We start from the raw sequence: 26,299 nt of genomic DNA, 5'->3' as shown, positions 1-26,299 counted from the left end.
TTTGATTCACAGAGTGACTTACACTATTACAGCAGAAACCAAGCTAGGATTTAGCTGTTTTTTGGCTGCTAGAACCGTTCTCGAACGTTTCTAGAACTATCGAGCTTTTGCAAAAAGCTCGAGTTCTAGTTCGATCTAGAACATGCCCCAAAATCACTCGAGCCGCGAACTGGAGAACCACGAACCACGAACCGCGCTCAACTCTACTCTTCAGATCGCTGCAGAAATTTCTGCAGGGCTAGTACGCAACGTGCGCACATAGCCTTATGCCGTCGTTCTATCAAGTTGCATGACGTACATATTCATTATTAAGGCTGGTTTCACACTACGTCTTTTTAACATCCGTTGAAAACGTTATTTTAGCGGAAGTACGGATCCAGTGCAAATGCGTTTTCATTTCAATGCATTTGCAATGGACTCGCGTTAACATCCGTTCACCTGCGTTTGCGTGCGTTATAGTGAGGATCCAGTGACTTGCAGTTTTTTAACATGTTTCAAAAACGCTACTTGTAGCGTTTTTGAGCTGCGTCCAAATACTGCAAATTGCTGGATCCTGACTAAACAGCACGCAAACGCAGGTGAACGCTGGCATGCTGATAGACAGGATCCTGCTTTTGTACTGAGCATGCCCAGAAAGTACTGAGCATGCCCAGAACCAGTCTCGCGTGATCTGTCTGTCTCTCCTCCTCCCTCCCTCACCCTCTCTCTCTCTATCTCTGTCTTTCCCCCTTCCTCCCCCTTCCTCTCTCTCCCACCTGAGAGCTGCGGACACTCGTAACCAAGGTAAATATCGCGTAACCACTTATCTTAGTTACCCGATGTTTACGTTGGTTACGTGTGCAGACAGCCCTGCTCCTAGCAGCTGCAGACACTCGTAACCAAGATAAATATCGGGTATCCAAGGCCGATGTTTACCTTGGTTACCAGCGTCTGCAGCTGTCAGAAGCCGGCTCCCAGTCTAGTTCCCCTCACTCCCGATCACATGACTCCAATGCCCATCCCCTAAACATCCAGTGCAGGATCCTGCAAAATAACAGATGCGTTTGCATACGTTATTTGCTGTAAAAGCAGGATCCGTATTTCCGCTAAAATAATGTTTTCAACGGATGTTAAAAAGACGTAGTGTGAAACCAGCCTAAGCTGTACATTATACGTTGCCCAAATGCCCCTGATGATTCAGGGCAGCAAAAAAATAATCGATTGAGGAAACGCGTAGGGCATAACATACCACTCACATGTATATAGACTGCACATCACAGCACAGCACTGGTTTTCACTGCACGTAGCAGCATGTTTTATTAGTCTGCTACATTCCTGGCTCATGCCATTTAGATATGTATGGACATCCGCAGCATCACAGCTTATTAATACTGCATCGCAGCATATTAATACTGCATCGCAGCATATTAATACTGCATTAATACTGCATCATCATGATGATTGCCCAGGTGACTTATCAAATAGTGACCATTCTGGTTTGTTGATCAGATGCTAGCGAGACAAATTCATGCATCTAAGCACTTTAATTTGTGAGGTGCATTCATTGTTAACATCCTCCGCCTTTAGGCTATTATAAAGGGCAGACAGAGAATTATTTGTGTGTGTGAAACGGTTATCATTGGTGGTGGGTGAAAACTGTTGTAGTACAGAGGAGTATTACAACTTGGCTCTTTGGTATACAGATCGGTGGTAAGGAAACCTTTTTGGCTCTTAATGACATGTGTCTAAGAAATTGATGCACGTTTTGTCCATGTAAAAGATCGCGAGATCACACATAGGTCGTTTTTATTTTAAAATATTTAGGAAGCCTTTGCAGGTGTTTTGTGGTAGTTATTCTAATTTTCTGAGAGAATGACTTTTGGGTTTTCATCAGCTGTATGCCATAATCAACATTAAACAGAAAAACACTTGAAATTGATCACTCTGTTTGTAATCTATATAAAAGTTTCCTTTTTGTATTGAATTACTGAAATTAATTACCTTTTTGATGATATTCTAATTTATTGAGATACACCTGTAGCTGGTCGTCACCCAAGCCTGCCTGTGCAACTCAGAAGCACCAAAGAAAGCGTAGTGTGGAGTATCAGAGTCTGCGGTCTGAACAGCGTCTAATGCCGCCATGACACTTGGCGAGTTTAGAGTCCTACACTGCATGACAACCTTAAAGACTCCATAAAGAAGTACATTTCCTTACTTGCATTATAAAGAGTGACAAGATTCACCATTCACATGTGGGTAAACAATATCAAATCAAGAATTACTTCACTTTTGATTCAACGTATGCAATTTATCTCATTAAATAGACTTGCGGTCTTTTGTTTGCTGGAGAGACGACCCAGTATATAGATTATATAAAAAAAATGTAAAAAGAAAAATAAGCACACTATTGGATGTCTAATCAAGTATTGATCCAGAAGGTCAACTGCCTTATAAGGTAATATTCCAACCCAAATTTAAAGAGTACGGTAAGTACACACGCTGCAGACATTTCTGTATCAAATCTTCACCTTTTGACAGAAAAACGCACAAAAAACAACATGCGGTTTTGGTGCATTTTTTTCCATACCTTTTTTTTTGTGAAGTCAATGGTTAGAAGGGCTAAAAAACGCAGGGAAAAAATGCCCCAACAATTGACATGCGCTCAGCATCTCGTGAATCTTATAGACTTTGCTGGTTTCTGGCTAGGCACGCAGATTTCTCAGGTCCGAAGGGGTTGGACAATATTTTTTAGAAGATTTTTTCTGTTCAATAAAGTTTTCAATAAAATGTTTTAGAATATGGTGACTATAGGAACGAAAAGGTAAGTAAAAGGGAAACTAAAAACAAATACTCCTTATCCTCCCTCTTTTTGCGTGACAGTTGTATTTCAATGCAATCAAAATGCAAACATAATAGAAGATCATATAAATCAAATCAAATATTTGAACGTATAGTCTACAGAAAATATACACAAAAGGAAATTAAGAAAATTATTCGAGAAACAGATTAATGTGGAGGCTCAATTAATCTAAGGCCGCCTTCACACCTCCATGTCTCAGATACGTGTGGTGTCCATTTTCACACGTACTGGCGACACATTCACATGCATACTAATTGGTGACATCCGTGTGACATGTACCAGAAAAAAACGGATATTGCTGTAATAAATGGGTCATGTGTTAAAGATGTGCAAAGCTAGAAAAATGATAGAACAATGATAGCTAGAATAGATGGAATAGCCAGATGAATAGAGATAGACATCTAGCTAGATAGATTGTACAGCTATTTAGCAGAATTAATGACTAATTTTAGAAAAAAATAAAAAAGTGGGATCTCCTTAAATTTTCAGAACCAGCACAATTACAGAAGCAGCTGCGTACTGCAACCCTCAGCTGCCAGCTGCACCTTGGCTGGGTTTGAAAAATAAAGGGTATCCCATGCTGATTTTTTAAATTATTTGAACAAAATTTTAAAAAACGTCGAAGGGTTCCCTCCATTTTTTAAAACCAGTCAAGGGACAGAGACAACTGGGGCTGATATTTTTAGAGTACTTATTGGCCCTTCCAAGCCTAAAATAGCAGCCCGCTGTCGCCCCAGAGGTGGTGCATCTACTGGATGTGCCAAATCTGGCACTGTACTCAGCTATTCCCGTTGTCTTAGTGAGGTAGCAAATGGTGTTGACATCAAGCCATGGTATTAATAATACGTGGGCATCTATCAGACACCCTCATTACTAATCCAGTAAAAATAAAAAAAAAATATTTGAACAAAAAACCCCCAAATACAGCCCTCACTCACCAATTTAATAAAATTAAGAAAGTCTGCCATAATCCATAGCTTTTTTTGCATATTTTCCCAGGGGGCCTTGTTCTAGTGTTACTGCGTTGAGAAACACGTGATAGTGTCTCCGCGGTGTTGGATGTTAATCTCCCCGAGGTCAACCATCCTTACCTATGTAGTCTTCTACTAGGCATTGCTCCCACTAGCCACACTGATGAGGGGCAAATACCCCGAAACAGCTATCTGTGGATGGATACCATGTTTTGGTATAGGTGGTTTCCTTGACTGGAGACTGCCCTTCCTGTGGTTGTTCCTTCCCGGTGAAAGACCTGGCTAGTTTCCTGCCAGCGTTGAGAAACATGTGATGGTGTCTCTGCGGCATTCTTGTTTTGCATATTTTCCCAGGGGGCCTTGTTCTAGTGTCACTGCGTTGAGAAATACGTGATAGTGTCTCCGCGGTGTTGGATGTTGATCGCCCAGACGTCAACCATACTTACCTATATAAATCGATAGCTTTGTCCCACGACGTTCCCCAAAAGACAATTGTTATGATTCAGGGACCGAGGAGGATCAAAAAATGCAGAATCTCAAAAAAGGTAACAAAGTGGCTGGAAACTTAATGGACTGCAGACCTAATCCTGACACACAACTAACAGTAGCCGTGGGGCGTGCCTGCGATGACCTGGACGCCTCGACAAAGCCGGAGAACTAAATCTCACAGATAGAAATGTAAGAAAGCTAATGTGCCTCGGAGTAGTACCCAAAGATAGATAGCTAGCCACCCACATGTAAAGGCTACGGTGATATAGAAAAATACAATACAAAGTCAGAAAAGACAGATTCAGCAAAGGTGAGGCATAAACTATCTTTATAGGAAAGAGCAACTGTCTGCAGCCGTAAAAACCCTAATATATACCAGCACTTCTGATATGGAAAAATCCTGAGGTCACACAACCTCTCCCCCACTGTACCAGCACGCAGATGTTACTGGGATCCAAAAACACTAATACAGATAAGGGACTGAATTAATATAAAGCATGACAAACACAAACCTTGCAGAATCATGACGCTCAGTAAACAGACTCTCCCAGCAGGGAATGATCCCATTCCACCATGAACTCCACACAGACAAAATAGGAATCATGCATTAGTATCAAAGCAGAGAAAGCAACAAGAAAGTGGAAAACAAACAGCAGAGGTACACAGACCACTTATCTGAGAGGAGTTCTGGAAGTGAGCAGAGCTGGTTACAGAATGTCCTTAACACGCAGGAGCAATTGACCATCGGCAAGTAACCAGAGAAAACTACTCAGTTAAATAGCCCAATCTGACCCTGATTGCCAGTCCTCCACAGGTGTGTGGCTTTCGCTCCACACATCAACTACACCGCCAGCACTGACCACAAGAGAACCCCAAACTGGAAAACATATTCACAACAGACAAATGCAAATACGGCCTTATCCTAAAACACAGCTGCTGTAAAGGTAGACTCACCTGGCATGGTTGTGAGCGTCACAACCATTGTAATGGCATAAATATGGCTGTAGCATAACCCACATGGAGATGCAGTTCAAATTTGGAGAGAAAAGGGGTAATAAATCGTGATGCCATAGAAAGGATCCAAGTAGAAGGAATGATTTTCTTTGTCAATGCATTTCAAAGCCTTATGGCTTCTTCCTCAGGACAAATCATATACAATCATATATAAATATATGATTTGTCCTGAGGAAGATTTATTAACCTTTTTCTCTCCAAATGTGAACTCCAAAAGAGAATCTGAAAGACATTAAAATAGAACACACCATGTTTCTCAATCTCCACTATTACATCTACGCCTACACCTCCCCCTCACAGTGTACCAGTTCACCCTACTCCACCCGTTCACCCTACTCCACCCTCTTTCAGCACAGCAGCCAGCCCTCGGTCACGCAGTTTTGGTCACGTAAAAGATCATTTCCTCCTACACATGCCAAAGCTAAAAGAAGTTGAACTTAACCATAACTAAAATGTTGGCCATGGAAATGCTGCCTTTCCACCTGGTGGATACAGACGTTTTCCGAAACCTGAAGGCTGTTGCAGTCCCCCAGTACTAGCTGCTCAGTCGCCATTAATTCTCTAATATACAGTGCTGGCCAAAAGTATTGGCACCCCTGCAATGCTGTCAGAGAATACTCAGTTTCTTCTTGAAAATGATTGCAATCACAAAATCTTTGGTATTATCTTCATTTATTTTGCTTGCAATGAAAAAAACACAAAAGAGAATGAAACAAAAATCAAATCATTGATCATTTCACACAAAACTCCAAAAATGGGCCAGACAAAAGTATTGGCACCCTTAGGGGTACTTTGCATGCTGCGACATCGCAAGCCGATGCTGCGATACCGAGCGCGATAGTCCCCGCCCCCGTCGCAGCTCCGATATCCTTGTGATAGCTGCCGTAGCGAACATTATCGCTGCGGCAGCTTCACATGGACTCACCCGCCCTGCGACGTCGCTGTGGCCGGCGACCCGCCTCCTTATTAAGGGGGCGGGTCATGCGGCGTCACATGGCAGGCGGACAGTAGGAGCGGAGGGGCGGAGATGAGTGGGATGTAAACATCCCGCCCACCTCCTTCCTTCCGCATATCCTACGGAAGCCGCGGTGACGCCGGTAAGAGATGTTCCTTGCTCCTGCGACTTCACACACAGCGATGTGTGCTGCCGCAGGAGCGAGGAACAACATCGGACTGTCGAGTCAGCGTAATTATGGATTACGCCAACGCTGCACCGATGATACGATTACGACGCTTTTGCGCTCGTTAATCATATCATCTAGCCTTTACACACTACGATGTCGCATGCGAAGCCGGATGTGCGTCACTTTCAATTTGACCTCACCGACATCGCACCTGCGATGTCGTAGTGTGCAAAGCCCGCCTTAGCCTAATACTTGGTTGCACAACCTTTAGCCAAAATAACTGCGAACAACCGCTTCCGGTAACCATCAATGAGTTTCTTACAATGCTCTGCAGGAATTTTAGACCATTCTTCTTTGGCAAACTGCTCCAGGTCCCTAAGATTTGTAGGTGCCTTCTCCAAACTGCCATTTTGAGATCTCTCCACAGGTGTTCTATGGGATTCAGGTCTGGACTCATTGCTGGCCACTTTAGTAGTCTCCAGTGCGTTCTCTCAAACCATTTTCTAGTGCTTTTTGAAGTGTGTTTTGGGTCATTGTCCTGCTGGAAGACCTCTAAGGGAGACCCAGCTTTCTCACACTGGGCCCTAACATAATGCTGTAAAATTTGTTGGTAGTCTTTAGACTTCATAACGCCATGCACACGGTCAAGTAGTCCAGTGCCAGAGGCAGCAAAGCAACCCCAAAACATCAGGGAACCTCCGCCATGTTTGACTGTAGGGACAGTGTTCTTTTCTTTGAATGCCTCTTTTTTTTTTCCTGTAAACTATGTTGATAGCTTTTCCCAAAAAGCTCTACTTTTGTCTCATCTGACCAGAGAACGTTCTTCCAAAACGTTTTAGGCTCTCAGGTAAGTTTTGGCAAACTCCAGCCTGACTTTTTTATGTCTCAGGGTAAGAAGTGGGGTCTTCCTGGGTATCCTACCATACAGTCCCTTTTCATTCAGACGCCGACGGATAGTACGGGTTGACACTGTTGTACCCTCGGACTGCAAGGCAGCTTAAACTTGTTTGGATGTTAGTCGAGGTTCTTTATACACCATCCGCACAATCTTGTGTTGAAATCTCTCGTCAATTTTTCTTTTCCTTCCACATCTAGGGAGGTTAGCCACAGTGCCATGGGCTTTAAACTTCTTGATGACACTGCGCACTGTAGACACAGGAACTTTCAGGTCTTTGGAGATGGACTTGTAGCCTTGAGATTGCTCATGCTTCCTCACAATTTGGATTCTCAAGTCCTCAGACAGTTCTTTGGTCTTCTTTCTTTTCTCCATGCTCAATGTGGTACACACAAGGACACAGGACAGAGGTTGAGTCAACTTTAATCCATGTCAACTGGCTGCAAGTGTGATCTAGTTATTGCCAACACCTGTTAGGTGCCACAGGTAAGTTACAGGTGCTGTTAATTACACAAATTAGAGAAGCATCACATGATTTTTTAAACAGTGCCAATACTTTTGTCCACCCCCTTTTTTATGTTTGGTGTGGAATTATATCCAATTTGGCTTTTTGACATATTTTTTTTTTTCTCATTGATGACAAATTAAATGAAGATAATAATAACAAAGAATTTGTGATTACAATAATTTTCAAGAAGAAACTGAGTATTATCTGACAGAATTGCAGGGGTGCCAATACTTCTGGCCAGCACTGTAGCTGTGCCTGCACTACAACAGCATGTTGCAGAAGACATTTTCCATACCTTGAAGAATAGAAATAAACACTTGAAATAGATCACCCTGTTTGTAATAACTCTATATAATATATGCATTTCACATTTTGTATTGAGTTACTGAAATAAATTAACCTTTTTGGAGGATATTCAAATTTATTGAGCTGCACTTGTATATGCCTATTTCCAAGATCCTGTCCCAATTTGTAAAAGCTGTAATAATAATATTAGCAAATATCTCCAATTAGAAATGTAGTATAGTTCTCCTGATTAGCTAGAATCTCTAACCTCACATACAGGGCAGTGCAGCTTAGGTATCCATGGCTAAAACCACGAGCAACTACTGTCACTATATGAGTGGACTTCACCATATATGCCAAAAGCTGCAATGCCCTGCACATGAGGTGCGAGACACAGCATCAGGAGAACTATACTACATTTCTAATTGGTCAACACAGAACACCCTTCAATAATTATATGACGAGCCATGAACTCATAATAATAACAACAAAACAGAACAAATTATATGGCAAAAAATGATTATCTTTATTACATACAATAAAAAATTTTTTTACAAAAGGTTAAAAAGTTGAAAAAGTGCTCAACGGTTTATTAGGACCAGAAAACACCCAATATAACATTCAAATGCTTGAAAAATATATATATATATATATATATATATATATATATATATATATATATATATATATATATATATATATATATATATATATATATATATATATATATATATATATATATATATATTTTGTATATCGTGCCCAATAATTATACACAAATTTCATGCACCAAATGGTAATTTATAAAGGGCAACATTAAGTAATGAATAGCATAATTTAGATAATAAAAATGACGGTCACTGCATAGAGGAGAGCATGAAATAACATATAAAGAGTGGATAATATACTAGTTTGCACTGTAATAAATATATTAAATAGTTGTAAGAGGACAGTGTAAAATATTGTAAATAACAATACTTTATTTTGTTATAGTAAAGTGCTAGTAATAAGATGAGCAAAAATTTAAGAAAAATTAATAATTATAAATGGTTCAAGTAAAGTGCAATGTGCTGACAAAAAAACCTATAATACAAAAAAGTGCTGCGTGCCAAACCAGGTAGTATCCAGACAATGCTGGGCGGATTAATTGCTAGCGAAATTTAATTAAAAAGTATGATAGCAGCAATTAATACATGATATGAGAATTTGCCAGTATAGCCAAAATGCACAAGACAACTTAATATGCTAAAGAGCACAAAGTAACAAAAGGCTACAGTGAAACGTCACTTACAAGGGTGAAAGCTGGTCCTGGTTTTGTTGTTCTTACATTTCTAATTGGAGGTATTTGCTAATATTATTATTACTACATCTACTACATATTGGGATAGGATATTGAAGATGGGAATACCCATTTATTCATCAGGCTGAGCACCCACAGATATACACATATGCACACACACAACCAACACTGATCATCTAGGTTTTGTTTTTTTTTTAGTACTAGGGTGTTACATGGTGGTAATGAGGATTTAATACATTCATGATTGGGCCCAGAGAAAGTACCTGAGCATTGAAAGGAAAAATACTGATGCTATATCCCGCAATCTGCTTCTTTGGATTTAAAGGGAACCTGTCATCAGAAATTTAGCTATAAAGCTAAAAGTTCCCCCCTCTGCAGCTCCTGGGCTGCATTCTAGGAAGCTTCCTATAGTTCTTGTGGCCCCTTTTATACCAAAATAAACACTTTGTAAACTTGTACCTTTTTCTTATGCAAATTTCGTAAATCTTCCATGGGGGCGGGCTGCCTGGGGTCCGTTGCTGTCCTCCTGCCGATTTACGCCGCCCCCGAACGCTGAATTTCAAAGCTCAGGACGCCGCCCCTGGGTGCCCGTGGTCCCGCGCATGCGCTGTTCCACTGTAGCGGTGCCGTGCACTGTGTGCACGTGTGACCGCTGGTGACGCTTTGCGCGGGCACGAGGTTATGGGCGGCGCTGTGAGTGTCATCAGCAAGTGCCGCCCATAACCTCGTGACCGCACTTTTCCCTATTACTCCAGCGTTATGCGCAAGCGCTCGCTGGCCAGATGACCGGACGTCACCTGCTGCTGAGCAGGATGGGAAAGAGGTGACGTCCGGTCATATGCGCAAGCGCTCGCTGGCCAGAACGCTGGAGTAATAGGGGAAAGTGCGGTCACGAGGTTCTGGGCGGCACTTGCTGATGACACTCACAGCGCCGCCCATAATCTCGTGCCCGCGCTAAGAGTCACCAGCGGTCACACGTGCACACAGTGCATGGCACCGCTACAGTGGAACAGCGCATGCGCGGGACCACGGGCACCCAGGGGCGGCGTCCTGAGCTTTGAAATTCAGCGTTCGGGGGCGGCGTAAATCGGCAGGAGGACAGCAATGGACCCCAGGCAGCCCGCCCCCATGGAAGATTTACGAAATTTGCATAAGAAAAAGGTACAAGTTTACAAAGTGTTTATTTTGGTATAAAAGGGGCCACAAGAACTATAGGAAGCTTCCTAGAATGCAGCCCAGGAGCTGCAGAGGGGGGAACTTTTAGCTTTATAGCTAAATTTCTGATGACAGGTTCACTTTAAGAAATGACCAGGGTAGGAGAAATTGTTGGGACTCCAGTTACCACCACCTGCCATCCCCAAACTAGCAGTGGAAGGCTCAGATCAATGGAAAAAAAAAAGAGCAGACTTCTCACAATGACTGTGATAGGACAATATCAGTGAGTGATTTATTTTTTTCAGTCCAGAACCCTATAGAGGCAGCTCAGCCCCTCCTGCTCTATAACCTGCTGAGCTGACCGTACAGTGCACTCACTTTGATCTGCATAGCTTCGGGCTTTCATCTCCATGTTCTTGGTTTGAGCTTCTATATTTACAAAATTTGTTTTAAAAAGTTTTCGTTCTTGTTCAATACCATCTTCCATTTCTATACATCTCTGAAAAAGATTAACAATGGAAAAAAATGAATACAAGTAGTTTTTATTGGCAGAGCACAAACACATTAAAACATAGAAGTCTGATCAGATAATTAATTTTTTCAAGATGAGGTCTAGCCCCACTATAGAGAATAAGGGAAAACCCGACAGCTGCCTAATATTCCCTGAACCAAGGCCAGCTGGAATAGGGCATTAGCTCCACATTTCAGGGAAACCTTACAAATTAAAGCTGACCTGGAATCATGCAGATCAGATGACTAGTCCTAAGGGACGGTCGCCTGCGGCTTCTCCCTGCTACCTAAAGCGGTGTCCCACAATGAGGTTGCAAAAATGTCTGTAGCATTTATATAGCTATTATTTAGAAAAGGTGTTTTTTCATTACTTATTTTAACATGTGTTTTTATTGGGTTTTTGGCTCTTCATTTTTTTGTGTCATGCTTTCAAAAAAAGAGGCTTTGTTTTTGTTTAAACTTCCAGGTATTTGGCTTTTTAGGAGCAGATTACATGCGTTTCTGCCATGGAAACGCACTAAAAATGCAAGTGCGTTTTTGTTTTTTTTACCTGCAGATATTCCACATCTACAGGGAGAATCTGCACAGAAAACTTAAAGTACCCAGAAGAGAAATTGATGTTGCCGTTTGTAAACCCGCACCGCAGCACAGTTTATGCAGCATAAAAAGAAGCACAGTGGGCAGGAGCCATCCACTTTGCTAGAACTGGAAGACAGTATTTTTTGACACAGCAAAAACAAGCATCAATAACTAAGCAAAAGCTCGTCATGGGAATGTATACCTAAGCAGGTAGGTCCAACTCAGATACACAGAGGGCAAAAAAGAAAGCTTGGACAGAGTCGCAGGGCAACCTTGATATTTATTACAAAAATGTCTAGAATTAAGGAAGTTTTTTTCTTATTATATATGATCAACTTTTTAATATAGAAACAAAACTTAAAGGGATGGTCCCACAAACAAAGTACATTTTAATTAATAGATCTTATAATAAATATGTAATAGAGAACAATAGAAGAAAATCGGGTTTTTATCAGCCGCGCCAATGATCACTTCTCAGGTATTCAGATTAATGGATCTTTTATTTTGCACAGGTCTACGCGTTTCTGGAGTCTCAGCTCCCTTCCTCAGGACCATCAGGCATAAGAACACATCAAATCTACCATAATGGAGACGAACACAGTTTAAATACATTTGATGACCTCACAGGCCCGCCCCTGATAAAAAAAAACGGCGGGAAAAGGGTGCATTGCAGTGAAGCATGACACAAAACAATTAGTTCCATGAATGATGTGAAAAATAAAGTCAATTATAGTAGACATGACCCACATCTCAAATCGTGATGTAATAAATTAATCAAAAATGAAAAACAATAGAACATATATATGTGTAATCATGATTATCTCTCTCAAAAAAAAAAAATTATATACATCTGTGCAAGAAGGACATATGAAATGAGCCTCATTTCATATGTCCTTCTTGCACAGATGTATACAATTTTTTTTTTTGAGAGCGAGATAATCATGATTACACACATATATATGTTCTATTGTTTTTCATTTTCGATTAATTTATTACATCACGATTTGAGATGTGGGTCATGTCTACTATAATTGACTTTATTTTTCACATCATTCATGGAACTAATTGTATTGTGTCATGCTTCACTGCAATGCACCCTTTTCCCGCCGTTTTTTTTTATCAGGGGCGGGCCTGTGAGGTCATCAAATGTATTTAAACTGTGTTCGTCTCCATTATGGTAGATTTGATGTGTTCTTATGCCTGATGGTCCTGAGGAAGGGAGCTGAGACTCCAGAAACGCGTAGACCTGTGCAAAATAAAAGATCCATTAATCTGAATACCTGAGAAGTGATCATTGGCGCGGCTGATAAAAACCCGATTTTCTTCTATTGTTCTCGGTTATCTGCCGTTTGGGTTACTGCTGCCGTGATCCCAGTTTTCCATGCCTATATAGTAGTTGTGACTTTCACAACTTCATTTGGTGAGTATTACTGCTCCCTGTCTTTACCCCCTGTGTTATTGGGGTAAAACCCTATTGCGCTTCTTTTCCACAGCTCTCTACTCAATAAATATGCTTTTTACTGCTCTTACATTACATATGGCCCCATGGCCCAATTTAAATATGTAATAACAAAAGAAAAAAACCTTCATTAATAGAGAGAATAAAAGTATAAAGCAAATAAAAGTGCCTCGTAACAGTATTGGAAGAAAAAGGTAAAAAAAAACTGGGCATATGGTCTTGCGCTGCTCTACAGGTGTAAACTGATAAAAGAAGTAAATAAAAAAAGTTTTATTTCATAAAAAACGTCACTTTTCGTTTTGGAGAGGATTTGCCCCCTTCAGGTGCATACCGCATTTTTCGTTTCATAAGACGCACTGGATTATAAGACGCACAACAAACATAGAAATAAAAAAAAAAGGGGGGGGGCGCCTTATACTCCAGTGGTGTCTTACCACGGGGGGGTGCTGGAGTCTGGCAATACTGGCTGCGGTGTGGCTGGCTGTGCTGTGTGTCCGACTGTGCTGGCTGCTGTGTGGCCGGCTGCTCTCACAGCATCTCACATGCCGCAGCCAACACAGTTTATACCGCTGACAGAGCACCTCACCCTCGCAAGCACAGCCCCGCACTGCCCGCAGAGCAGCTCACGTGCCACAGTCAACACAGCCCCGCACCGCCGACAGAGCATCTCACCCGCCACAGCCAGCACAGCACGGAACCGCCGACAGGGCATCTCACCCACCGCAGCCAGCATAGCCCTGCACTGGCCTGCTCCATACAGCGCTCACTGCAGCAAGCACAGCGCACATTCTCCACCACCGCTGTAAGCTACATTCGGATTTTAAGATGCACCCCTCATTTTGCTCCCAAATTTTTGGGAGGAAAAGTACGTCTTATAATCCGAAAAATATTATAAGACATGAACAACATTGCCCCATCTTATATAGACAGGAAACACCACACACATTTGCAATCAAAGCATGTCAATTAAAAATCAAAAGGAAAAAAAAAACAAGGAAATGCAAGGTTTATAAATCCATGTATAAAACAAGAAAAACACAGTTGTATATTTAAATATAAAATATACACACATATGCACAGCATACATACATAATATAATATACCGTATTTTTATATATACATATATTATATATATATATATATATATATATATATATATATATATATATACACACACATACATACATATATACACACACACACACACACCAAAAATTTTAAACACACCTCACTCAAAGTTTTCTTTATTTTCATGACTCTGAAAATTGTAGATTCAAATTGGAGGTATCAAAACTATGAAGTAACACATGTGGAATGATATACTTAACAAAAAAGTGTGAAACAACTGAAAATATGTCTTATATTTTATATTCTAGGTTCTTCAAAGTAGCCACCTTTTCCTTTGATTACTGCTTTGCACACTCTTGGTATTCTCTTGATTAGCTTCAAGAGGTAGTCACCGGAAATGGTTTTCACTTCACAGGTGTGCCCTGTCAGGTTTAATAAGTGGGATTTCTTGCCTTATAAATGGGGTTGGGACCATCAGTTGTGTTGTGCAGAAGTCTGGTGGATACACAGCTGATAGTCCTACTGAATAGACTTTTAGAATTTATATTATGGCAAGAAAAAAGCAGCTAAGTAAAGAAAAACGAGTGGCCATCATTACTTTAAGAAATGAAGGTCAGTCAGTCCGAAAAATTGGGAAAACTTTGAATGTGTCCCCAAGTGCAGTGGCAAAAACCATCAAAACGCTACAAAGAAACTGGCTCACATGAGGACCGCCCCAAGAAAGGAAGACCAAGAGTCACGTATGCTGCGGAGGATAAGTTTATCCAAGTCACCAGCCTCAGAAATCGCAGGTTAACAGCAGCTCAGATTAGAGACCAGGTCAATGCCAAACAGAGTTCTAGCAGCAGACACATCTCAAGAACAACTGTTAAGAGGAGACTTTGTGCAGCAGGCCTTTATGGTAACTGCTAGGAAAGCACTGATAAGGACAGGCAACAAGGAGAAGAGACTTGTTTGGGCTAAATATAACAATGAATGGACATTAGACCAGTGGAAATCTGTGCTTGGATGAGGAGTCTAAATTTGAGATCTTTGGATCCAACCACCGCGTCTTTGTGCGACGCAGAAAAGGTGAACGAATGGACTCTACATGCCTGGTTCCCATTGAAGGCATCAAAAATATGAATTAACACATGTGGAATGAAATACTTAACAAAAAAGTGTGAAACAACTGAAAATATGTCTTAGATTCTAGGTTCTTCAAAGTAGCCACCTTTTGCTTTGATTACTGCTTTACATACTCTTGGCATTCTCTTGATTAGCTTCAAGAGGTAGTCACCGGAAATGGTCTTCCAACAGTCTTGAAGGAGTTCCCAGAGATGCTTAGCACTTGTTGGCCCTTTTGCCTTCACTCTGCGATCCAGCTCACCCCAAACTATCTCGATTGGGTTCAGGTATGGTAACTGGAGGCCAGGTCATGTGGCGTAGCACCCAATCACTCTCCTTCTTAGTCAAATAGCCCTTACACAGCCTGGTGGTGTGTTTGGGATCATTGTCCTGTTGAAAAATAAATGTTGGTCCAACTAAACGCAAATCGGATGGAATAGCATGCCGCTGCCAGATGCTGTGGTACCATGCTGGTTCAGTATGCCTTCAATTTTGTATAAATTCCCAACAGTGTCACCAGCTAAGCACCCCCACACCATCACACCTCCTCCTCCATGCTTCACGGTGGGAACCAGGCATGTAAAGTGCATCCGTTCAGCATATAGAGTCCATCCGTTCACCTCTTCTGCGTCGCACAAAGACACGGTGGTTGGATCCAAAGATCTCAAATTTAGACTCATCAGACCAAAAGCACAGATTTCCACTGGTCTAATGTCCATTCCTTGTGATATTTAGCCCAAACAAGTCTCTTCTCCTTGTTGCCTGTCCTTAGCAGTGGTTTCCTAGCAGCTATTTTACCATGAAGGCCTGCTGCACAAAGTATCCTCAGTTGTTCTAGAGATGTGTCTGCTGCTAGAACGCTGTGTGGTATTGACCTGGTCTCTAATCTGAGCTGCTGTTAACCTGCAATTTCTGAGGCTGGTGACTTGGATAAACTTATCCTCCACAGCAGAGATGACTCTTGGTCTTCCTTTCCTGGGGCGGTCCTCATGTGAGCCAGTTTCTTTGTAGCGTTTGATGGTTTTTGCCACTGCGCTTGCGGACACTTTCAAAGCTTTCCCAATTTTTCGGACTGACTGACCTTCATTTCTTAAAGTAATGATGGCCACTCGTTTTTCTTTACTTAGAATTTGTATTATAGCAAGAAAAAAGAAGCTAACAGTCTATTCAGTAAGACTATTAGCGGTGTATCCACCAAACCTCTGTACAACAAAACTGATGGTCCCAACTGTCATGATGTATTTTACCTTCTCACTGTATTTGCTGTAATACTATGTCAGGATGTGATGTCACTTTCCTTTGGTTGTACTTACTGAACACTTTGAAATGTCTTGGGATGTAAGTAACCATACCTTCCCCCCATCTCCTGTGTCTCTGGGCCCATAATGCAATTATCTCTTGTCCACACAGCCAGGGGAACTTCTCATTGTTTCGTAAGCAGTGGATAACGCCAACTACACAAACCTGTAGACATCTCGGAGCCAACCTTCTAGAATCTTCTAGTGGGCCCAACCATTGCATAGACCCCTACCCTTGAGGGGCGGGCCCACGAGCTCAAACAATTCACTCCTGTTTCTAAATGCAGTTGGGAGTTGAGTTTTTGAAGAGGAAGGGAGCGAGATCTGAATCTGCGGACAGACCTCGCCGTCCAGTGGATTGTGTGGGATTTCTGGGACTATTACGTTGTGATCTGGCACTTTGGATTATCGGGAGGTGCCCCCGAATCTGTTTTATTTGGACTTGTCGTGTGCTGTTCCTGTATTCCTGTTAGTAAACCTGTTGGATCATCCTCGGCCTGTTGTCTCTCTTTGCTCTGATGTACACCCCGTCACAAACTGGTGGCAGCGGTGGGATCAGAGCAGAAGAAATGGAGGACAACAGCCAATCGACGTCTGAAACCAGAACCTCAGGATACAGGAACTGGACTGTGGCGAGTCTACAAACAAAGGCCCGTGAATTAGGTGTCGGCTACAAAGGACTCTCTAAGGAGCAACTAATTGAGGCATTGGAACACGCTTGCCTGCAAGATGGCACCGAGGAACAATTTCCACAGCAAGGGGAGCAAAGACGGGAGCCGGAGGTGAATACCCAAAAAAGTCAATGGGTTGTGTGGTACAAGGAAAAGATGGCACTGCTTGGAGATGAGGCCACCATAGAAGATAAGAGGGAGGCCATGCGTGGAGCTGAAGAGAAGGAGCGCAGGATGGAGGAGATGGCATTGCTGGATAAGCAGCTCGCTGTGGAAGCCGCGAGAGGTTCCAGACAGACTGTAACCCCAGCACCCATCATGAGGGAACTTCCCAGAGTGTCCCGCAAAGACTTCAAGCAGTTTAATGAGGCTGCTGGTGACATTGAGGGCTTCTTCCAGGACTTTGAGCATCAGTGTCGATTAATGGAAGTCCCAGAAAGGGAGCGCGTCCGGCATCTGGTTGGGCTCTTAGAGGGTGGAGCTGCTGCAGCCTATAGAGCTATGGACCCTCGGTGGAACTGTGAGTATGCGGATATTAAACAGACTATTCTAGAACATTATGCTGTAACGCCAGACACTTACAGGACTCAGTTCCGTACTCTAGCATGTGATGAGGAAGTGTCCTTCAAGATGTATGCCCACAAACTCAAACATCTGTGGCATCGTTGGTTGGAGGCAGAGGAGGCCTTAACCTTGGAGACCGTCCTCCAGGTCCTCCTAAAAGAGCAGTTTTACTTCAAGTGCCCCGCTGAGATCCGGGAATGGGTGCGTGAAAGGAGACCAGCCACTGTGGAGGAAGCTGCAGCTCTAGCTGATGAGGCTCTCACCATCAAGCCTCAGTGGAAAAAACTACTACCCAGTGAGAAAAAAAACACCAACCCCCCCAACGCTGGTGGCCCCTGGTCCTTCTGGCCCCAATGTTCACCATCACCCTAGACCGTCAACTCATGGGGACCTTCGTGTGACTGTGCCTCGCATTACTCATGCTCCACCTTTGGGAATACGACGCGGAGGAAGAATCCCAGAGCGCAGATGTTATGGATGTGGGCAGCCTGGGCACATGCAATTCCAATGTCCAGGTGTTCGTAGACAGAACAGCTACAGACCGCCTTTGCCTGTTCATTACCTACAGACACCTTCACCAGGAGAAGAGCTGGATTCTGTGCCTGATGACTTGCCAAGTGACTCAGATATCCTGGCTCCCCTACCCGGAGTCTATGGGGTGCGGGCTCCAGCCACCTGTTCTTCTGATCTTCAGGACAAACATCTACAGGAGGTCGTGCTGGATGGCCAAAAAGTTGTTGGCTTCCGTGACACTGGGGCTTTCCTCACCATAGCCGATCCCCGAGTAATTCAACCACAAGCAATTCAAAAGGGACCAGGAATTGCCATTGAACTGGCAGGAGGTACCCAGAGATATATTCCAAGAGCGCGTGTGACCCTGGATTATGGCTTTGGGGCAAAACAATGTGTGGTCGGTGTGATGAGCGGCCTCCCTGCAGACGTTCATCTAGGAAATGATGTGGTGAATCTTCATTGCCACTTTGTCGGTGCGGTAACCAGAAGTCAAGCCAAGAGAGCAGCCCATGTGGACGTGTACAACCCATCCATGGAACTGAGGCCACCAGAACTGCCATTACAGCCGGTGAGTGATTCTTCTTGTGGGGATAATATGAATGTTACTTGGGATAAAGTTCAGTTTAGACAAGAAGTAGAGACTGACCCCACCCTTGCTAGTTTTAGAACTCGGGCTGAAATAGGGCAGCTAGGGGAAAACGGAGAAAGAATTATCAGAGAAAATGGACTTCTGTATCGGGTTGCCAATGCCGACTCCCTAGATACACCTGGCTCATGACATTCCTACGGCTGGCCATCAAGGCAAAACCCGCACCGAGAGACGATTGACTCAAACTTTTTATTGGCCGGGGATTTCCCAAGCAGTGGCGCATTTCTGCCGAACTTGTGACATATGTCAGCGTAGAGGGCGACCCGGAGATCACCCAAAGGCACCCCTGCAACCGCTCCCTATAATAGAAGAACCCTTTCAAAGAGTAGCTGTTGATATCATTGGACCTCTGGCTAAACCAAGTAAATCTGGAAAGCAGTACATTCTCACTGTTGTGGACTACGCCACCCGATATCCAGAAGCCGTGGCCTTGTCAAGTATCTCTGCAGCCAAGGTGGCCGAGGCCTTGGTTATTATTTTTACCAGAGTAGGATTCCCCAGTGAGATCTTGTCGGACCAAGGCTCCCAGTTTATGTCAGAGTTGGTCCAGTGTCTGTGGCGCACCTGTGGAGTACGAGCGATCCGAACGACCCCGTATCATCCCCAAACAAATGGACTTTGTGAACGATTCAACGGCACTCTGAAGAATATGCTGAGGGCCTTCACGGACCGAGATTCAGACTGGGAGAAGTACCTACCCCATCTCTTGTTTGCCTATCGGGAAGTTCCCCAGGAGTCCACTGGGTTCTCCCCCTTTGAACTACTCTATGGAAGAAAGGTCCGAGGACCCTTAACCCTGCTCAAGGAATACTGGGAGGGGCAAGTTGAAGATACAGGAACCCCTGTTGTCCCTTATGTCCTAAAGCTGCGAGAAACCTTGGCCCAACTTGCTAGTTTTGCACAGAGTCATTTGCGTATGGCTCAAACCAGACAGAAGACATGGTATGACCGTAACGCACGCTATCGGGAGTTTGTAGAAGGACAACAAGTCTTAATGATTGTTCCCCATCGGCAGAATAAACTGCAGACCACATGGGAGGGTCCCTTCCGGGTTCTCAGAAAACTGAATGATACCAATTACCTTCTTGCTTTAGATGATCAGGGGCTAAGGCAAAAGACTGTCCATGTGAATATGATTAAGGAGTACCATGACCGGAACATTCCAATGATAGCAAGCTGTCGGTTGGCTTCAGAAGATGGTCAAGAGGATGAGGACTCTCTACCTGATCTCGTGGAAGCAGCGAGAGCCCCATCCACTGTGGAACAGGTTCCCCTGGGAGATTACCTGGACTCCTTACAGAAAATCCAGATGCTGGAAGTGCTTCAACAGAGACGGGCTGCTTTCTCATCCCAACCAGGTCGAACCACCGTCACCCAACATCATGTGGACACTCAGGGCATCCGTCCCATACAACTGGCTCCTTACCGGGTACCTGAATCAATCAGTTCGAAACACCATGCAGCACGAACTGGAGGAGATGTTACAGCTTGGGGTAATCCAGGCCTCCCATAGCCCTTGGGCCTCCCCTGTGGTGTTAGTACCCAAGAAGGATGGGAGTACTCGATTTTGTGTGGACTATCGGCGACTAAACGACCATACCGTCAGCGATCCTTACCCAATGCCTCGTATTGACGAACTTCTAGACCGACTGGCTGGGTCCCGATATGTCACTACCTTGGATCTCAGTAAGGGATACTGGCAGATCCCTCTAACGGATGAAGGGAGAGAACGGTCCGCTTTTATAACCCCCTTTGGTCTGTATGAATTTCTAAGCATGCCTTTTGGAATGAAAAATGCCCCGGCCACCTTCCAGAGAATGGTGGATCAGATCCTCCGGGGATGTGATGACTTTGCTTGTGCCTACTTGGATGATATCGCCGTCTTCAGCCACACATGGGAGGAACATCTGAATCAAGTAGCCATTATTTTGGACCTGATTCTTGCAGCCGGCCTAACTATTCGACCTGATAAATGCCAATTGGGGATGGGGGAAGTCCAGTACCTAGGACATAGAGTGGGAGGAGGGAAGCTCCGACCTGAGCCTGCCAAAATCCAGGCTATTAGAGACTGGCCTGTACCCCAAACTAAGAAACAAGTTATGGCTTTTCTGGGCACTGCCAGTTATTACCGAAAATTTGTTTCTCATTTCAGTACTGTGGCCAAGCCTCTTACCGACCTGACCAAGAAAACAATGCCCCGGCTGGTGATCTGGACTCCAGCCTGTGATGAGGCTTTTAACCGGCTGAAGGATGCTTTGATCTGCGATCCTGTCCTGGCTGCTCCAGACTACAAGAGGAGATTCATTGTGCAAACGGATGCCTCTGCTTATGGACTGGGAGCTGTCCTCAGCCAGGTGAATGCAGCTGGGGACGAGCACCCCATCGCCTATCTCAGCCGGAAACTGCTGGACCGAGAAGTGGCCTATGCAACTGTTGAGAAGGAATGTCTGGCTGTAGTGTGGGCCCTTAAGAAACTACGGCAGTATCTGTATGGACGGGAATTCACTGTGGTTACTGATCACAATCCCCTCACCTGGCTGAACAGAGTCTCTGGGGACAATGGACGCTTACTGCGATGGAGCCTGGCTCTGCAGCCCTATAACTTTACCATACAATATAGAAGGGGCAGCCAACACCAAAATGCAGATGGACTGTCCAGGCAAGAGGAGCCTTGAGTCCTGTCAGCCATGCCTACGTGTACTTAACCAGCGACCTGTAGAGGTCCCTAGTACGTACACAAGTTGGGAGGGGAAGGAATTGTCATGATGTATTTTACCTTCTCACTGTATTTGCTGTAATACTATGTCAGGATGTGATGTCACTTTCCTTTGGTTGTACTTACTGAACACTTTGAAATGTCTTGGGATGTAAGTAACCATACCTTCCCCCCATCTCCTGTGTCTCTGGGCCCATAATGCAATTATCTCTTGTCCACACAGCCAGGGGAACTTCTCATTGTTTCGTAAGCAGTGGATAACGCCAACTACACAAACCTGTAGACATCTCGGAGCCAACCTTCTAGAATCTTCTAGTGGGCCCAACCATTGCATAGACCCCTACCCTTGAGGGGCGGGCCCACGAGCTCAAACAATTCACTCCTGTTTCTAAATGCAGTTGGGAGTTGAGTTTTTGAAGAGGAAGGGAGCGAGATCTGAATCTGCGGACAGACCTCGCCGTCCAGTGGATTGTGTGGGATTTCTGGGACTCTGAAAAGGACTATTACGTTGTGATCTGGCACTTTGGATTATCGGGAGGTGCCCCCGAATCTGTTTTATTTGGACTTGTCGTGTGCTGTTCCTGTATTCCTGTTAGTAAACCTGTTGGATCATCCTCGGCCTGTTGTCTCTCTTTGCTCTGATGTACACCCCGTCACACCAACCCCATATATGAGGCAAGAAATCCCACTTATTAAACCTGACAGGGCACACCTGTGAGGTGAAAACCATTTCTGGCGAATACCTCTTGAAGCTAATCAAGAGAATTCTAAGGGTGTGCAAAGCAGTAATCAAAGCAAAAGGTGGCTACTTTGAAGAACCTAGGATATAAGACATATTTTCAGTTGTTTCACACTTTTTTGTTAAGTACAGTCATATGAAAAAGTTTGGGCACCCCTATTAATGTTAACCTGTTTTCTTTGTAACAATTTGGGTTTTTGCAACAGCTATTTCAGTTTCATATATCTAATAACTGATGTATTAAGTAATATTTCTGGATTGAAATGAGGTTTATTGTACTAACAGAAAATGTGCAACCCGCATTTAAACAAAATGTGACCGATGCAAAAGTATGGGCACCTCAACATAAAAGTGACATTAATATTTTGTAGATCCTCCTTTTGCAAAAATAACAGCTTCTAGTCACTTCCTGTAGCTTTTAATGAGTTCCTGGATCCTGGATGAAGGTATATTTGACCAATCCTGTTTACAAAACAATTCCAGTTCAGTTAAGTTTGATGGTCGCCGAGCATGGACAGCACGCTTCAAATCATCCCACAGATGTTCAATGATATTCAGGTCTGGGGACTGGGATGGCCATTCCAGAACATTGTAATTGCTCCTCTGCATGAACGCCTGAGTAGATTTGGAGCGGTGTTTTGGATCATTGTCTTTCTGAAATATCCATCCTGTGCGTAACTTCAACTTCATCACTGATTCTTGCACATTATTGTCAAGAATCTGCTGATACTGAGTTGAATCCATGCGACCCTCAACTTTAACAAGATTTCGGGTGCTGGCATTGGCCACACAGCCCCAAAGCATGATGAAACCTCCACCAAATTTTACTGTGGGTAGCAAGTGCTTTTCTTGGAATGCTGTGGTTTTTTGCCTCCATGCATAACACCTTTTTGTATGACCAAACAACTCAATCTTTGTTTCATCAGTCCACAGGACCTTCATCCAAAATATAACTGGCTTGTCCAAATGTGCTTTTGCATACCTCAGGCGACTGTGTGGCGTGCTTGCAGAAATGGCTTCTTTCGCATCACTCTCCCATACAGCTTCTCCTTGTGCAACGTGCACTGTATTGTTGACCGATGCACATTGACACCATCTGCAGCAAGATGATGCTGCAAGTTTTTGGAGGTGGTCTGTGGATTGTCCTTGACTGTTCTCACCATTCTTCTTCTCTGCCTTTCTGATATTTTTCTTGGCCTGCCACTTCTGGGCTTACCAAGAACTGTACCTGTGTTCTTCCATTTCCTTACTATGTTACTCACAGTGGAAACTGACAGTTTAAATCTCTGAGACAACTTTTTGTATCCTTCCCCTGAACAACTATGTTGAATAATCTTTGTTTTCAGATCATTTGAGAGTTGTTTTGAGGAGCCCATGATGCCACTCTTCATAGGAGATTCAAATAAGAGAACAACTTGCAAGTGGCCACCTTAAATACCTTTTCTCATGATTGGATACACCTGGCTATGAAGTTCAAAGATCAATGAGGTTACAAAACCAATTTAATGCTTTAGTAAGTCTGTAAAAAGTAGTTAGGAGTGTTCAAATAAAGAAATTGATAAGGGTGCCCATACTTTTGCACCAGTCAAATTTTGTTTAAATGCGGATTGCACATTTTCTGTTAGTACAATAAACCTCATTTCAATCCAGAAATATTACAGAGTCCATCAGTTATTAGATATATGAAACTGAAATAGCTGTGTCAAAAACCCAAATTGTTATAAAGAAAAAAAGTTAACATTAATAGGGGTGCCCAAAACTTTTTCATATGACTGTATATCATTCCACGTGTTAATTCACAGTTTTGATGCCTTCAATGTGAATCTACAATTTTTAGAGTCATGAAAAATATATTTCTCTCTAATATATATATGTCATAGCCATGTAGTAATGAAAGTTTCAAAGGACATAAAGAGTAGCATACAACTCCTTATAATGATGATAAACTGGAGGAAAGGAGTATAGAACCACAAAAAGAGGATGAATCAATTTAGTGAAAAATTACGTTTATTTGTTAAAAATACAAACAAATCAACACTAAATTGTTGATCCATGAAAATAACCATGTTCGGTAGTGATTGGAATAAGACAATGTCGTACATCAATTTATACCCATGGAGTGCTGAAAGACAAACCATTGAAAATCAGGGGATGTGTAACAGTAAAACTCAAAAAAAAATGATAGTAGTGAGTGCCTATATAATCTGATTACTTGTCAGGGAATGGTCTAAGAAAAGCACAAATAGATATGTAACCAAAACTTTACATCAAAAGATCACATTACCACAGAAATATTGTTACATATACATAACAAAAGTAACAGTACTATATGTTGTGCGTACATGCATTATATATATATATATATATATATATATATATATATATATATTATATATATATATAGCGTTGCACCTTGCAACATAGGGGGTTACTCGCTCAGCATGAGGGCATTAGGTAGACACGGGAGGCACAGTTCCTGAATACCGCAGGCTGCTGTATTTAGACTGTATAAAGCACGGCGTCGGTACTGACATCACATGGCATGTACAGGCAGGAAAATAGGTACATTCCCAAACCTCAGCCCTTCAGATTATGTTCAGTCCATAAGTCCCTGCAGAGCCTTCTCTCAGACGCTGTTTCCTTACCTCCACCCACAAACACGCCCGGCTACTTCATCCAGCACAGGAAATTCAGAGCAGGGCCATGGGTGTGTCCAGAGGCCTGACTTTAATTCCTGGGACCACACCCCGAGGTGGAGATATGGCCGTCCCACCTATCATTATCATTAGCTGTCCACAACAGAGCCGGCCCAGGTAACACACCTTAACCCTCTCAGCACAGTACCAGTGATTATATCACATATCCTCCCCCTCTGCCCAAAGCCGGGGAGTTTTGGCACCTTGACATAGCGGACAAGAGCACTCGCTCTGTCCGCCCAGGACTACAGCCCTTGACGTACCGTCCGTCACAGTCACCGGACCCTCCCCAGCGAACTCTCTCATACGCCCCCTGGTCAGTCCCAGCTCTCCAAGGCTGCCACCCACGGTCAGTGTAGGAGGGAGTCTCGCTCCCAGTCGATACTACCGTTCTGTCTAACCCTGAGCTATCCCGACCACTAGAGGGGTCACTATCGAGGGGCCTCAGCGGTGAACTGCCAGAAGAGGCGCCATATCCAGGCCCTCCGCAGGGTCTGTGTATAAATCTATCATGGGCTCTTCTACCCGGGCATCGTCGTCTGTTTCTCGGATTGTGCACTCTCTTGTCAACGACATTGGCTAACGACACATCGCTACTTTCGTTCAGTCCTTTGGATTATGTCTCACAGGACTGAGACAGTTCAGAGTCTGTGCTATAGCCCGATGAATACCTGGGTCCTCTATGACCCTGGCTCCTTTTACCATTGGACTTGCTTTTGCCCTCTGAAGCAACACATTCATCGAGCAGGCCACCTTTCTCTTCGGGGCCATAGCCCCTATATGGTCGCCATCCCACACCAACGTGGCGAAATTGGTTTGCAATCCTCCGTCTTTCTCGATTCAATTGTTTTAACTCTTCCAGGTATCCCAAACGGTATTCTAGGAGGGCTCGTATATCTTCAACACAGCCAGTTGTGCCCACAATGGCACATGGAACCATACCGACTTCACAGGCCCTCCTGGCTTTGTTATGAATATCAATTCTTAATGTCGTCACACCGGTCTTATCAACCATCTCCTGCATGGCTCTTCCATGTCGTCCAATAAGCCTCAAGACCATCTGTCTGGGCACTTGCATGATCTCTTCCACAAACTCCAACAACCGTCGAGCTGTCTTCACAGCTTCTGCAGTTGTCCCATAGATACAAAA

The 26,299-nt window shown here is 43.5% G+C and overlaps 1 protein-coding gene across 1 annotated transcript in view; it reads right to left on the bottom strand.

Annotated features, from left to right (window-relative positions):
• LOC142255816 (C-Jun-amino-terminal kinase-interacting protein 4-like) overlaps positions 1-26,299 on the bottom strand; it is a 665,059-nt gene that overhangs the window by 551,902 nt on the left and 86,858 nt on the right. Inside the window, exon 2 of the mRNA XM_075327263.1 lies at positions 10,894-11,079. Within this exon, the coding sequence (XP_075183378.1) occupies positions 10,894-11,079 (186 nt within the window). The remainder of the gene's footprint in view (positions 1-10,893; positions 11,080-26,299) is intronic.

Source organism: Anomaloglossus baeobatrachus, chromosome 11, assembly GCF_048569485.1.
Source record: "Anomaloglossus baeobatrachus isolate aAnoBae1 chromosome 11, aAnoBae1.hap1, whole genome shotgun sequence".
In the NCBI taxonomy this organism is placed as follows: domain Eukaryota; kingdom Metazoa; phylum Chordata; class Amphibia; order Anura; family Aromobatidae; genus Anomaloglossus; species Anomaloglossus baeobatrachus.
The sequence above is the reverse complement of the archived record's forward strand: the minus strand, read 5'-3'. Positions and strand labels throughout refer to the sequence as shown.